This window comes from Ochotona princeps, chromosome 6, assembly GCF_030435755.1.
Source record: "Ochotona princeps isolate mOchPri1 chromosome 6, mOchPri1.hap1, whole genome shotgun sequence".
NCBI classification, from domain to species: domain Eukaryota; kingdom Metazoa; phylum Chordata; class Mammalia; order Lagomorpha; family Ochotonidae; genus Ochotona; species Ochotona princeps.
In genome coordinates, this window is record NC_080837.1 from 56,331,266 (window position 1) to 56,347,823 (window position 16,558).

The 16,558-nt window shown below is 40.3% G+C and overlaps 1 protein-coding gene across 4 annotated transcripts in view; it reads right to left on the bottom strand.

Moving 5' to 3' along the window:
- Positions 1-1,069: 1,069 nt before the first annotated feature.
- The window catches only part of BAZ1A (bromodomain adjacent to zinc finger domain 1A), a 93,853-nt gene continuing 78,364 nt past the window's right edge, over positions 1,070-16,558 (bottom strand). For all 4 annotated transcript variants that reach the window (XM_058666337.1, XM_058666335.1, XM_058666336.1 and 1 more), the window contains 9 exons: positions 14,807-14,976; positions 13,247-13,401; positions 11,961-12,109; positions 8,541-8,788; positions 8,222-8,448; positions 6,592-7,058; positions 4,192-4,334; positions 2,765-2,852; positions 1,070-2,035 (listed from right to left, as the gene is read on the bottom strand). In XM_058666337.1, coding sequence (XP_058522320.1) covers positions 1,839-2,035; positions 2,765-2,852; positions 4,192-4,334; positions 6,592-7,058; positions 8,222-8,448; positions 8,541-8,788; positions 11,961-12,109; positions 13,247-13,401; positions 14,807-14,976 — 1,844 coding nt within the window. In that variant the 3' untranslated portion in view covers positions 1,070-1,838. The remainder of the gene's footprint in view (positions 2,036-2,764; positions 2,853-4,191; positions 4,335-6,591; positions 7,059-8,221; positions 8,449-8,540; positions 8,789-11,960; positions 12,110-13,246; positions 13,402-14,806; positions 14,977-16,558) is intronic.

Here is a 16,558-nt window from a genome sequence, read left to right on the forward strand (position 1 = left end):
TCCTGGTGCACCGAAGGCAAGGATTTAGCCACTGAGCCACTGCACTGGGCCCTATGACACACTTTCAAATTAACACTAGGAAGTGAAGAAACATAATTATATTTTTCAGAATTATATGCCAACTTGGGCCCAGCGAATAGCGTAACGGTTAAGGTACTCGCCTTGAACATGCCAGGATCCCATATGGGTACCGGTTCTAATCCCAGCAGCTCCACTAACCATCTAGCTCCCTGCTTGTGGCCTGGGAAAGCAGTTGAGGACGGCCCGATGCATTGGAACCCTGCCCCTGTGTGGGAGACCTGGAAAGAAGTTCCTGGCTTCCGGCTTCGGATCGGCACAGCACCAGTCATTGCGGCCACTTGGGGAGTGAATCATCGGACGGAAGATCTTCCTCTCTGTCTCTCCTCCTCTCTTTACATCTGCTTTTCCAATAAAATAAATAAATCTTTAAAAAAAGAATTATATGCCAATTAAAAATTGTTTATTTGAATGGCAGAGTTATATATAGAGAGGAAGAAGTATAGAGATTTTCTTCTTCTTGCTCACTCCCTGTTATGGTTACCCCACAACAGTCAGCACTGTGTCAGGACAGAGCCATGCAGCTAGTACCCAATCTGGGGCTCCCCTGTGGGTCGGCAGGGATCCAAGTACTTAAGGCGTTATCTGCCGCCTCCCCTAGCCTGTGCATGAACAGGAAGTTTGATCAGAAACAGAGGAGTTGGGACTGGAATCAGGTACTCCAATATGGGATACAAGTGTGCAAGTGATACTGTGACAAGTGACATTTGACTACTGCTAAATGTCCATCCCTAAGCTAACCTCACTAAATAGAATGCAGCATCTTAAGATTTTAGAAGTTAGGAGGAAGGTTCTTTCTCCTGTTTGCCAACATGTTCTAGCGGGTTTCCTTTTGCATCCCTAAAAGGGAAAGCTTTGGCTGCCAAACCGAGGCTCCAGTTTTCCACATCGAAGAAAGAGGCATGAACACATATATATACAACACAGAAATAAACTCACACACACAATTCTTCTGGATCACTAAAAAAAAAAAAAATCACAAAACAAAGAATACTTGAAAAAAGTATCATTTTATTTGTACACTTAAAAAGTTGTACAAAGCAACTTGGAACAGCTCTGTAAAACCAAAAGAACTGTCAGGGACAGGGGAGGGTGTTACCTGTTTTGATTGATCATTAAGGAAGTAAGAGAAATAAAACCACAGCAAAATGTTTAAAAAATTAAAGAACAGTTTCCAGGTATAAATTTTATAAATACAAAACAAATTCACAAATTATCTTGAATGCTAAATAAATATCTAGTTAATAAACTCAGACTTAATACCTCCGGCCAGTACTGGTACAGCACTTCAAAGATATAACATTGGATCCATTCATGTGTAGTGTTGAAAGAAAGCGCTCACCCAACAATTCTTAAGACATAAATCCATTTTTCTATATCATGCCACAGGAGATTTATCTGTTCAAATGTATCTCCCTTAACACCATGAATTATAAAAAAATCAAACAACAAAATAAATCACAGGTTAAAAAAAATGGACACATGAATGATCTCTAAATGTACAAATCCCTCTGTAAACCAGTACTGTATCCAATACAGCTATCAAACTTATTAGATACTGAACAAAACTGTAGCAAAGAAATCTTTCCTACATTCTCCTGAGTGCTTAATATAAAATTGAGAATATAGTGCAGGCCACACTTCAACTTGGTCAATCTGTTGTTATTGCTTTATAGATACGTCTGCTTTAAAGCATGATTTAATGTTCCTTTTTCATGAACGATTTCTTTTTCCTCAATATATCCTTTAGAAGGACAGAATTAGATTCGTGACTTTTTGGCAGCCGGTGGTGTACTAACTTGGTCCACGTTATTGGGCGTGACATGGAGTCCAAGCTTTTGCGCCTGAATGTGGAAAAATGCTTGAAGCCTACTTCCAGCTTTGGCCTCACTTGTGTTACGAGGGTTATACTCAAAGCAGTTGGAAAACATTAACTCAATGTCATCAATAAACTCAGCTGGAGAGAAAAAAACAAATAAGATTAGAATGAAAGTATATAAATCATAAATTTAACATTTACTTGTATCACACTGAAACCTTATTAAGAAAGGAAGCCCACTTTTTTCTTAGAGAATATTCTAAAACAAGGTAGCAGAACTTAGGCTTTCAACTGTTAACTTCAAAACTGCTATTGGAATTACACAATTATACAGTTATATACATTATTCAATCTTAAGATCAGATCAAAAAAATTATCTAACTCATATAATCTTTCTTTTAAGATTTATTTAATTTTTATTAGAAAGTCAGATATACAGAGAGGTGGAGATACAGAGAGGAAGATCTTCTGTCCAATGATTCACTCCCCAAGCAGCCACAACAGCTGGAGCTGCGCTGATCCAAAGCAGCCCAGAGCCTCTTCCAGGTCTCCCACACAGGTGCAGGGTCCAAAGGCTTTGGGCCGTCCTCAACTGCTTTCCCAGGCCACAAGCAGGGAGCTGGATTAGAACCTGTGCCCATATGGGATCCAGGCACGTTCAAGGTGAGGACTTTAGCTGCTAGGCTACCATGCTGGGCCCTAACTCATACAATTTTAATTAATCTTTCACTGCCACATGTACCAACATACATAACTATGTTAACATACATTGCTTAAAGCAAACAAACAAACCACCCCCTCTAGCTTTTTAAATAAAAAATTTTAAATACTTTTTTTTTAAATAAAAATAAGGAATATATTACTTACACGCTAGCTTATATTCACATTTATTCACTTTTTCACGAATTATATTTAAGGCAATGGGCTTTTTAATGATATCATAGTAATCTGGGACCTGTAAAATAATTCAAAATATCTACCTTCATACAGAAATTTATTGGAGATTAGTATAATACATAAAGTTTTTGCGGTAAAAAAGTGTTTAAGTACTACTTCACATTCTCTCCTAAATACTACTTGTCCATTAAAATTATGTGACATATTCAGGCATGCTGCAGATGTCTATTTGATACCATCAAAAATCTACTATGAAAAGGAAAAAAATTATGATTTCAGTCATCATTCTTATCTGCTATAGATAGGTACACAAAGTTTTCTTTAATTTGTTTTACACACGTAACTTGCTGTTCAGTACTACGTGATCCTTGATATTCTTGCTCTAGCGCTCTCCAAGCAGAAGTCTGATGATGTCACCTTTTCACTGAGCAAGCACCAACAACACACTGAAGACAACGAGCCTCTGCAACCCAGTCCTGCGAGTCTCTCCCACAAACCCTCTGCCCCGTTCCCACTACCTGCTGTCCCCGCTTCTCACTGCTGCCCGTGTTAACTGTTCTCTCTCTTCATAACACTTCATGTTCAGCATACCAACACCAACACCACAGCGCTACCTCCTTATCCTCTCTTAGGCCATTGCTGTTACCTAAGAATACGTAATCCCTCTTTTAAAAATCAGTATTCTCTACAGGTATAATCTCTAGACCAAGCCATCAGTATCATTGGGTCTGAATACAAAACATCCCAGATCTAGTCAATCAAAATTTTGGGGGTGGAGCCCAGAAATAGTTTGACAGAGAATCAGGCCAAGACAGAGCAGTTCCCATCCATTCCTTCCCTAAATTCCCGGTTTTGTTTCAGTGCCCAGGCCAGGAGGCAGGGACGCAATCCCCAGGAGCATCACCTCTGCCTGCCCAGGTGTGCATTAGCTGGAAGCTGGAGTGGGAACCACAGCCAGTGATAAACCTAGGCACTCTAATCTGGGACACAATGTCTTAAGAGTAGGCCAAACACTTGCCCCTAAACTCTGTTTTAACAAGTCTTCCAAATCATTCTGATAAATATGAAAATTTGAGAATCACTGTTTTATGTAAGAATTAATGATATTTAGTTGAATGAGTTCCGTTCAGTCTTTGCTTAAAGCACAGAGGTTATTTCAACATAATGTCATCATTTATAAAGAATCAACACAGAATTAGAAGTTACTGAAGGGAAAAAATAAAAGTAACCAAAGAATTTGCTATCTATTTCCCCATTCACTACAGCAACCAAACCTGCAGGTGGGTTTCTAAAAAGAAAGTCAATAACAAGTGTTTTCAAATGTTTCCCAGCTGCCAAGCAGAGCAAAGCACATAATACACGTGAGCATATTTTATGAAGTCTAGTAATATTATTACCTGGATTTTAGAAACAAGTTTCAGAAACGGCCAGCTGTCATCATGCCGTACCAACTCCACAACAAGCTGTTCAAAAGCAGACAGTTCATGAACTCCTCCCTGTCTGCCAGAACTCCTTCGGCTCAGTGTCACAGGAGATGACTCTAAGTAAATGGTTAAAAAAAAGCAAAATACTCATCATTACAAGCTAAAAAGAACTAAAAATACAAACCAAAATGAACAGACTCTAGGCCTGGGATGTTAACTTATTTTCTTAAAAGACAAAAGGTGGGACAAAATACTCATCATTTCCTTTTTGACTTAAAAATTTTCCAATTGAATTAAACATTCATTGGGAACAGATTACAAAAAGAGCTAATGCAAAATAAATATCTAATATTAGACACATTTTCAACAACAGGATTATGAAATTAAGCAGTTCTGGTACTCAAATTGCTTTTTTTTTTTTTTTTTTTTTTTTTTTGGTACTCAAATTTCTAAACATGTTTTTAGATGGTAAATACTCTTTTTAGATGTGCAAACTTGGCCTGTATATAAATTACCTTGCATGATGGTAAAGTGATTATCAGGGATTTTCCTTATAAAATTTTAGTATATGGACACACTTTTAATTGCTTTTTAAAGATTTATTTATCTGAAAGGCACATACACACACACAGAGTGACAAAGAGAAAGAAAACAAAGAAAGAAAAAAAGAGAAAGGAAGAAAGGAAGGAAGGAAGAAAGAAAAGAAAAGAAAAGAAAAGAAAAGAAAAGAGAAGAAAAGAAAAGAAAAGAGAAGAAAAGAAAAGAAAATGAGTGAATATGCTATCTTGCACTTGCTGGTTCATTCTCCAAATGCCTGCAGCAGCTGATGCTGGGTCAAGTCTCCTTTTTTGAAGAAATGTCAAAATTTTGTTACTATGAATATTTTTAAAAAGGGGACAGGAATGAAAAGACAAAGAATACAGCTACTGAATCATCCCAGAATGGAACAACTGTGATGCAATCTTGCCTCTACTTCCAACCCAGCTTCCTGCTAAGTGCATCATGGGAGGTAGAAGATGATGGCTCAACCACTTGGTTCCCTGCCTCCCCATGGGAATCCCAGCCGGAGTTCCCGGCTCCCGGCTTTGGCCTGGCACAGCCCTCGCTGTTCCAGACACTTAGTCCTCTCTCTGGTTGTTGCAGGCTAGTTCTTTTCTGGCTATTAGACATTTGTGGAGCTATCAGATGGAAGATTTTTTGCTCTTGATAGTTCTGCCTTTTAAATAAATAAGCTGAACTAAGCTAAAGCAAACAAAACTCCCAAACCTAAAAACAGAACACTGTAAATTTGCTGTATTATTGTTTTTAATAGTGGAAAGATCAGTAATACTGTTCCTTAATTCTCCAAATAGTATTCCCTTCAATGAAGGGACTCCAGATTGCTGGGGTCTTAGTGAAAGCCCTAGAAAACCATCTGAAGTATCTCTTTTTTTATTTTATTGTATTGTTGTTGACAATCTTTACATAGTTAATTGCGGTTAAAAAAAAAGGTTCAGGGGGTATAGGGAAGTGGGTAATACTATTATGTTCATATTGTTTCCATCATGTATCTGAGGTAAAGGGGGATATTGAGGGAGAAGCCCACCCGGTTTCCCGCCCACCCCAAGTCCCAGATGTGGGGCATGCTCTGAGATATTTGCTCGAGTGGTTTTAATAGTTCTCCAGTTATGAATCGTTGCCAGTTTCACTCGATGAGGTTGTCCACTGATTGATATGGTCCATCATGAAAACTAGGACGGGGGCTGGGGTGGCTAGACAGAGAGGCACTCAACAACATCCGTGAGGGCTGGATGGTTGAGTTGGTTAGGTGGAACTAAGCTTTAATACCCATTGACAAGTACAAGAGCCAAATGAGACGGGGGACAGACTGGTCTACTGCTACACATACTGGCAAACCAGGGTAGGGGGTGGGCCTGATGGGGGTTATTGTGGGTCACCCCGACTAGGTTGCAGCTCCCACTGGCTGATGTAAGGGCCGAGTATGTGCTGGGAAGAACCAGACTGGACTGCAACACCCATTGGTTCCAGTGCAACTCGGACCAAAAACAGAACCAACCCAGCAATTGAAACCACCAGCTGATCGGGGTGATGGACTGTGCCAGGCCCTGTGCTTGCTAGAACATACAAGAATCTGGTCTGGGAATACCTCAAGGTTTCTTTGGAGATCTCCCCAATCGAACTGCTAGACTCAGAACTCTAACCAAGAAAAGACAGAAGACAGAACAGGTCAATCATTCATCTCAGCTATATGTTGGCAGCGAAATATGGGGCAAACGGAGACTTTATGATGGACCATCTGAAGTATCTCAATGTGAGGTACCTCCAAGTTGTTCAATTTTTTTAAAGGAAGAATTAAATTTAGATCCTTCATACCTGTAGACTGTCTTTTCCTGCCCCGTCTCTTGGATTCACTGTCTTGGAGAGAGAGCTTTGAAGCAGAATCAAAAGTTCTTGATTGCCCACTTGATTTTGTGGCAATGACTCTTAAGTTAGGGATGTCGGGACTATTTCCTGAATCATTAGCACTTGTCCTGTCTCGGCGTTTTCTTCGAGGGCTCAGCAGTTCCACAAAAACGTCTGTCTGCAGCAGCCCAGGACTGTTGCGAGTAGAACGACTGGCAATTCTTAAAGACTTTGTTTCTGTGGGAGGAGCAGATTTTATCTTCCTTAGGTTTCTACCAGGAGTTCTGGAATAAACAGCTGCTTTGGGTGTGCTCTGCAGACTCCTTGAAGGGTATCTTCCCGGATCCTGTTGTTGGCCACGACTTGAGAAAGAAGAGTTAAATCTCCCTCTTGTTTTAACTGGCAATCTCACTTGTGGTCGTCCTCGTTTTGGTGGGCTAAAAGCACCATTAGAAAACACAATTATCGTACATGGCAAAAAACCAAATATAAGTATTTCCATTCCTCTTTTTTTCACACAAGTTCCGTATAAACTGCTTTCTCTATATTTATCTTTTTAAGCTTAGGTTAGCAACATTTCAAAAAAAACCTGAAGTGTGCTGTCACATGTTTCTGTGAAATGCAAACAGAATACTTAGTGTTTTCTTGTCAAGGCTTGTACATTATCATGAAAATCAGATTCCAAATTATGGTAACCTCTTTAAACAGTTTCAGGCGATGGCTGCCACTGAAGTGGGACTTGGAAGTGCTGAACACCAAGCCAAGAATCTTGATGCTCTTTCCTGATCTTGATTGTATAATACAAAACTAGATTTAAGAGCAACCCCATTAAATCTCCTTTTACACATCACCCATGGGCTTCCAGTTTGCCTAGAGTATTAACAAGAATTCCCGAAATTCTTTACCCCTAACACAATGCAGCCCACACAAGCAGCAAGATAGGCTGGTACTCTTAAACTCCTTGCTTTAACCAGGGAGCAGCTCAACCTCTACTCGCCCTCTCTGTGGGCCTTTGTACTTTGATAGCTCTAGCTTGCCCTTGCTTTGCATTCAACTCCCTGACTGCAAGAACAGGAGGTTCAGATGTTTAAAAGGTAGGGTAAAAGGCATGGTTAGAAAAAGAGCAACGACTCCCTTTGCTGTGACTGGCCAGGCCTGCGACAGAAAGGCCCTAGTAGGAAAGTCTAGTTTATGCACCCGGAAGATAGCCTTTCACTCTATTCCCGAAAAATGCATCAAACAAGGGGAGACTGCCCCAGGGTGGCCACAGTACAAACACCGGGGCCCCTCAAGGCTGGATGACACATGGGCTATGCAGCAGAACACCTGATTATATACTATCACAGAAGTTCTTTCTGGGGCTGATTCAGCAGGGCTACGGGATAAAAACACAGCAAACTTTAGGCATCACTCTTCCATCTGTAGATGGCCAAGACCACCCATTTCTCAGGAACGTTCAAAAAGCAAGGGTACCTTCATGCTGTCACATTACACGTTAGCCTAAAAAAATGATGGCTGCTAACCAGTGCCTCTGTATCTGCACAGCCCTGAAATCGACTCCCAGGCCTGGGCCTCTTCTGTACTGCTCGGGAGCACTCACCTCACTGCTTCCTCTTCTTGAGAGTCATCTTCAGCTTCTTCTACCTCATATTCTTCCTCCTCACTTTGACCCTCTTCATCATCACCATCAACGTCATCATCCTCACCTTCCAGACTGTCTTCCATTTCTTCATCACTTTCCAAGGATGGTCTCTGTCTAGAGGAGAGTCTTCTAGAACGCTGCTTTGGTCGACATTCTGGACAAAACCAATCTCCTTCAGGCACGGTCTGAAAAACAGTCATGTGAATTATCCTTATTCATCTGCTGCTGAAAATCTCAATGATTTCATGTTACAATATGTAGAGGATTTAAAAAGTACCTTGAGCTTTGGTCGAACGCAGTAGGTGTGATGACCCCGGTCACAGCCATCGCAAAGCACCATGTTCTCAGCATCCCCTTTCTTCCGGCATATCTTGCAACGAGCATTCAGTATCGACTTTGACCATATCACACTGCGATCCAAGGTGGACAGGTGCAGGAAGACTTGGGAGAGGCTGGCAGAGGAAAGGAGAGACTCTCTCCAACGGTCAAGAACGGTTTTGTAAGAACGTCCACTGTCACTGGCATCTGAAATGAAATGGGAAGATGATTAAACAATTTCAAGGCAAATCTTCACATCCCTTGGAATTATTTTCATGGCAGGTTAATAAATTTTTTTCGATTATGTGATAAAAACACCAAGCTGACTTTAGAAATTATCTTTAGAAAATATCTGCTGAGCTACATCTTATTTTTGACATAAGGAATTCTTTACATATGCAAATCAAATGACTGGGGATTTTAATAGTAAAAGGAAAATAACTTAAGTAATGTGTCTTCAATCAAATTTTTTTGCATTAAATCTTGATTTAATTTAGAAAGCCATTGAAAAATGGTAAGTTACTATTAAGTTAAGAATGTTACCTCCTCATTTTTTATATTAAAGATATATTATCAGAGGGTATACCTAAGAAGCCGTTGAACTTGACTGGACAATAAGATGTTGGACTCTATGTTTGGTATACGCTTGTAATGGGGGAATCTCAACTGAACTTGAGCTGTGGTTATGCAACAAGGTGGAGGAATCCACCATGGTGGGAGGGTTTGGGGAGGGGTGGGGAGAACCCAAGTATCTATGTAACTGTGTCACATAATACAATGTAATTAATGAAGTTAAATAATAAATAATTAAAAAAAAAAAAAAGATATATTATCCATGGGCCCGGCGGCATGGCCTAGCGGCTAAAGTCCTCGCCTTGAATGCCTCGGGATCCCATATGGGCGCCGGTTCTAATCCCGGCAGCTCCACTTCCCATCCAGCTCCCTGCTTGTGGCCTGGGAAAGCAGTCGAGGACGGCCCAATGCATTGGGACCCTGCACCCGCGTGGGAGACCCGGAAGAGGTTCCAGGTTCCCGGCTTTGGATCGGCGCGCATCGGCCATTGTGGTCACTTGGGGAGTGAAACGTCAGACGGAAAATCTTCCTCTCTTTCTCTCCTCCTCTCTGTATATCTGACTTTGTAATAGAATAAATAAATATTTAAAAAAAAGGATATATTATCCTATAATTTAAAGTGTACATGAGGCTTCTTTTGGGGTTGATGATAATATTTTGATATTAGATGGTGGTAACGGTTGTAAATGGTGAACATGTAAAAGCCACTGCATTTAACACTATAGAAACTATTTTTAAATTAAGCATTGCTAGTATTTCCCAAGAGTAATTTTCACCACTAGTATTTTAAAAGCTTTTAAATTTATTTTCAGTTTATTTGAAAGGTAGAGAGACAGAGACACAGAGAGATCATCTATCGAGAGGTTCACTCTGCACATGCCTGTACAGACCAGGCCTGGCCCAGGAAGCTGGCAGGTAGCCTGTGTCTCCCGCACAGGGGGCAGCTCAGCACACAGCTGGACCAGATGCAGAGCAGCCGAGATGTGCATCAGAGTCTCAGGGATCCTGAGTGGTGATTCAACCGCAGCACCAAAGCCCTGCCCAGCACTAATATTTATGTAGAAATATTTTGGGTCCAGAAGAGTAGCCTATAGTAATTAAGGCTAACAAATATAGATGTAATTGGTTCAGCTTTTCTGCTGTTTCCTATGCTTTACAGTAAACCATGTAGCTACATAATATAGGCCCCTCTAGTGGCCCTACAGTTCTCCCTGTGCCAGCAAAAGTTTAAAAAAAAAAAGGCTGTCAATAAGTGCTTTGTAGAAAAAAGTAAACAGAAGTTTTATAGTTGGACATTCCTTTTAGTAAAAGCTAAGTATCTCAAGGACCAGCAGCCTCAGCTTTGTACTCATATATACCAAACCAAGAGTCTGATTGGCGGAAGCATAAAATGCAGAAAGCAAACTGTTAAGATTTTGTTTTGTAAGCCCATTTTGACTTCAAAGCATCAAATATAACGTTTTCCTTGAAAAACTAAATGCATATTGGGCCTGGTGTGGTAGCCTAGCAGCTAAAGTTCTTGCTTGCACACATGCTGGGATCCCATACGGGCGCTGGTTCTAATCCCAGGAGCTCTGCTTCCCACCCAGCTTCCTGCTTGTGGCTTGGGCAATCAGTCAAGGTTGGCCCAAAGCCTTGGGACCCTGCACACCCATGTGGGAGACCCAGAAGAAACTCCTGACTTGGGATCAGCTCAGCTCCAGCTGCTGCAGCTACTTGGGGAGTGAACCAATGGACGGATCTTTCGCTCTATAAATCTGCCTTAACAATAAAATAAGTAAATCTTTTAAAATGTAAAATAAATCCTTAAAGAAAAAGCAAGTCTCTTAAAAAAGCTGAAAATTTACTCTCACACTAGACTAATTTTTCTTCTTTTTTAAAAATTTGCCTTTTGATCTTTATTAATTTCTGCTACCTAATTTCAAATTAATAGTTGAGAATTCTTTTCATAACCTAAGCATTTAATCATAAGCATGACTTGATACAATGTCCACAGTTTATCTAAAATCATCCACTAAATGGTTACCTTTTTTTTTAATTTACTTTTTCAAATGATTATCTTCTCTAGAAAAACTTGGTGCTATCAATGTGATCAGTTACTAGAATGATGGGGAGGATTCGAAGTGGAGCAGCCAGGACCTAAACCAGCGCTCACATGGGATACCAGCACTGCAGGTGGAGGCTTAACTGTAATGCCATGGTGCCAGCACCTAGTTTTGGCCTTTATTTCTGTACATACGAAAGCCTATCTCATTCACCTTATCAATTCATTTTTTTATCTTTTTTTAAAATTTGTTTTTATTGAAAAGGCAGATATACAGAAAGAAGGAGATACAGAGAGAAAGATCTTCCAAAACTGGTTTACTCCCAAAGTGGCTGCAATGGCCAAAGCTGAGCTGATCCAAAAACAGAATCCAGGAGCTTCTTCCAGGTCTCCCATGTTGTGCAGGTTCCCAAGGCTTTGGGCCGTCCTCAACTGCTTTCCCAGGCCACAAGCAGGGAGCTGAATGGAAGTGGAGCAGCCAGGACATGAACTGGTACCCTTATGGGATGATGGTGCTTTCAATCTAAGGATTACTGAATCGATCCATTGTAAGCTCCCTGTCTTTTTTATTAGTAAATAAAATGACTTCTTCTGAGTGGTATTTTTTATTTAAAAAAAAAAAATCTGGAGTGAATCAAATAATGCTTAAAAACTTACCTTTTAAAATGAAAACATAGTATACATTTTTTAAAAGAGTCATCGATTTAATTATGTTAGCCCCTAAGATCCCATTAAGAGACAACTTTAAAAACAGATCCTTACCTAGTGGAGCTTTGAGAAAACGCCGCTCAATGCCCTGTTCTATCTGAAAGAGCGCCCCTGCCAGATGATGAACCACCTTGCTCACTGGCTGTGGTGTACTTGTGGTAGTTGAGGCAGTACTTGGAGTTTCTGTTTTCACACCCAAAAGTCTACAATGAAGATAATCAAGAGTTTATGATAATGAAAAAGTTAAAAAAAAAAAAACAACAAAATAAAAATGCAATCCCTGAATTTTCAGAAACTTCAGCCCATTGATTCATTTAACTGCTCTCTCCAACTGTGTGAGAATCTTTTCCTCAGCCTCAGGGCTGTGGCACACTTTCAGGGTTAGGGAGGATATTCACTCAGGAGAACAGGACAAACAGTAGAGGCAGAGAAGGCCTGTGGGAAAGAATCTGGAGGGGTGACAGCATCATGGGCCTTGCAGTCCACACAGCGCAGGCAGCTCATTCCCATTTCTGTAGCCTCAGATTTTCTTTGCCTCTTTTTTCAGCTTCTTGGTAAGGCACTTACAGCTGTCTCCTAACTGGTACGTTAACTTGCCTTCTAGTTCTTCTAGCAATAAATCTCCATGGCCCAGCTAAAATAACTGTTCAGAAGTGTAATCCTAGGAATTGTAAGCCCTTGTACAGGGTCCTTCCTCTTCGTGTTGTATCACGCCACCTTCAGAGCTCAGCAGGCAGGCACTCACTGTTTTCCATGTTCCACTAAGACAAGCAGTCCTCCCACGTCGTATGTAGATCTGCACTGGGCGTCTAATTTTCCATTCAGCCCTGCCCTGTTCTGTAATTACTGTCTTCATGTCTCTCTACAATTCCCTTCCAACTGAAAAACTGCTTCAGGGCATATAGTGGTTAAAAATAACCTTGAAAAGTAGACGTATCTGTTGATTTACAGATACAGATTCTGATTAATAGTTCAACTAATATTTAAGTCTACTAAAATTTTCAAAGTTTCCGTACACAGAAAAGCAGCAGTTATTTCCTGAAGTTAATAAAAGTTTTAATCTCAAAGCTTAAAAAGAAATCCTGAGAAATATTTAGTTTAATGAGTTATCTTTTGGTTGTATTAGTGCATAAGTAAGAGTAACAGAGACTGAAGTTTAAGAAAATATTTTCAGTGGTTAGAAATATTAAGATCTTAGAGGAACGAGGATGGCAATTCATTGGAATGGGGACACAGTTGTTTCAAGTGTTGAAAAAGTTTTGGGAATAAATTATGATGATGGTTCAAAAAAAAATATTAAGGTTCTCACAATAAATTTCAGAAAAAAAAAGCATTTATACCTGTCTTTTACTATGACCTTTGCTTGTTCATCAATTTCCATTTCTTCCACACTTTCATTCACAGCTTTAATGATCCCATTTTCCTTGGTTTCCTCACTCAGCAGCTCATATCGCCCACTTTCTAAGGCTGACCTCCAGATGTGTCGATCTGCAACCTACAACAAAATCCAAATTACTAACCCTGAAAAAAGGGATATGTGAATCATAAGACATAGGAAGGCCAATGAATTTATAAAATGGGGTATTAGATATCATAAAACCATTGCTGAATCAAAAATAAAATCTAAAAATAAGATCATTAAATGATCAAAATGGTATTCATATCATTCATAGAGGAAAGTTTTAATACCTAATTCTCTATATTTGAAGGAAACATATCAATTTTAGGACTGTTCATTTAACAGTAGCAAAAAGACTCATAAAAACATAAATATCAGGCCTGGCGTGATAGCATAGTGGCTAAAGTCCTTGCCTTGCACACGCCGGGATCCCTAAAGGCGCCTGTTCTAAACCCGGCGGCTCTGCTTCCCATTCAGCTCTCTGCTTGTGGCCTGGGAAAGCAGTCAAGGAAGGCCCAAAGCTTTGGGACCCTGCTTCCACATGGGAGACCTAGAAGAGGCTCTGGACTCCTGGCTTCAGATTGGCTCAGCTCCAGCCATTGTGGTCACTTGGGAAGTGAACCATCAGACGGAAGATCTTCTCTATCTCTCCTCCTCTCAGTATATCCGCCTTTCCAATAAAAATAAATAAATCTTCAAAAAAAGAAAAAGAAAAAAACCCATATATATTGTATCTTGACATAAAAAAATGTCAAATATGACTAACATAGAGATGTTACTTTTTTATTTTTTAAAGGCTTGTTTTTATTGGAAAGGCAGATTTACAAAGAGAAGGAGATACAGAGAGAAAGATCTTCCATTCACTGGTTCACTCCCTAAGTGGCTGCAGCTGCCGGAGCTGAGCCAATCCAAAGTCAGGAGCTTCTTCTGGGTATCCCAGGTAGGCACAGGATCCCAAGGCTTTGGGCTGCCCTTGACTGCTTTGCCAGGACACAAGCAAGGAGCTGGATGGGAAGTGGAGCAGCCAGGACACATACCAGTGCCCACATAGGAACCTGGAGCTTTCAAGGAAAGGATTTAGCCACTGAGCCATACCACTAGGCTCCACCTGAAGAGATTTTAAATAGGTAATGTAGAGATAAACCAATCAGACTAGCTGAGAATACAAGAGCTGGTCTAGAGAATATCCTTATGCATTTTTAAATCTGGTGAAAATATTAGAAAAAGCATATGGTAAAAATACCAAAAATTGATGCCTCTCATCAATGTTTTAAATTGTTTTAAATTTTTTAAATTGTTTATGAAAACAGTTACACAGTATATTTAAAACAGACATATATACTAATCTATAAATATTTTGTGCAGGAGCATACACTTAAAACAATCACTCCCAGGTGTTTATTCGAAACACAGGTGCCTTACATTTCAAAAAAAGAACAAGTATGACCACAACCTTAGATCAAGCAAATTATATACACTAAAAAAGGAAAAAGGTACAAACCTTGATTGCTCCTAATGTTCCCTGGTAGATTCTGTCTTCAATATCCAAAAGAAAATCTCTCAGTCTCAGTTCAAGTTGCTTTTCTGCAGACATCTGAGATGAATCACACGCACTGGAAGATCTGCCTCTAGTACATACAGGCTTGCTGTCAGTTTGAGGCTTTTCTGAAACTGTAATCAAACACTTCTCTTAAGAAAGGCAACCACACCATGTGACTGTTAGGATTTAGATAGGATTTCCCAGGAAACTACAGAAATTGTATTATTAGAGAATCTATATGTGACCACTTTCTGATTTCCAGTTTTATTGAATACCTAGTTGTTTCAGAAAAAATAAGAACTCAAATCTTCCAGGCCTGGCAAGCAAGTCAACTGGCTAAATTCTTCCCTTGCATGTGCCTGGATCCCACAAGGGCGCTGATTTGTGTCCCAGCAACTCCGCTTCCCATCCAGCTCCCTGCTTGTGGCCTGGGAAAGCAGTCAAAGATGGCTCAAAGCCTTGGGACCCTGAACCCGCATGGGAGACCTGGAAGAAACTTCTGGCTGCTTGCTTCAGATCAGCTTGGCTCCAGATGCTGCGGCCATTTGGGGAGTGAACCAGCAAAGGGAAGATCTTTCTCTTTGTCTCTCCTTTTCATTGTAAACATTGGCCTTTCTAATAAAAATAAATAAATTTTTAAAAAATTACTTCATATTCAGTAGAATATCTGTAATCAAAAAGTAAGTTATCAGTAAGGTCATGGACAAATTGCAAACCTCGTATACTGGGGAGGGAAAATAACGTAGTGTTGTTTTGGGAAACAATCTAGCCCCTTCCCCCAAAGATTAAGCTGAGTTACCATGTGCACAAGCAAGCTCTTAGTTACATATTCAGGACAAATGGAAATCCAGGTTGATCCAAACACTTCTAAATCAATGCTTATAGTAGCACAGATTTGTGAATATATTAAAGACTACTGAATTACATATTTTAGAAACAGTTTTATTTACTTGAAAGATACAGGGACACCCACTTGCATCAATTTGTTCACCCTCCAGATGCCCACAATAACCAGAGCTGGGCCAAGCAAAGCCAGGAGCTGAGAGCTCAACCTGGGCCTCTCATGTGGGTGGTAGACAAGCAAATACTTCTGTCATCACTTGCTCTCTCCAGCATACACATTAGCTCAAAGACGGAATTGGAAACTGAGCCATGCCTGATATAGGTGACCCAAGCAGTGTTCTTAATTATTGCACTGAACATCTACACATGAATTGTAACTTTTTTTTACATATTTATTTATTTTTATTGGAAATGCAGACATACAGAGAGGAGGAGAGACAGAGAGAAAGATCTTCCATCCCCTGGTTCACTCCTTAAGTGACTACAACAGCCACAACTGAGCTGATCTGAAGCCAGAAGCCAGGAACTTGTTCAGGCTCTCCCACGTGGGTGCAGGGTCCCAAGGCCCTGGGCCATTCTCCACTGCTTTCCTAGGCCACAAGCAGGGGGCTGGAAGGGAAGTGGAGCAGCCGGGATACAAACCAGTGCCCTTACGGGATCCTGATGATCGCAAGGCTGAGGATTATCAAACTGAGCCATCATGCCGGGACCTCACGAACTGTAACTTTATAAAGGTTAAGTATATGATACGGGAAAGCTATTCTTCAAAAGAAGGAATTGTGATCTATGTTTTTTAATCTATAGTTTCTTATTCCTAGGAAGAACCGAAGAATTCACAGTAACCTAACTCTAAGCAGAAAAAGTAGAGAT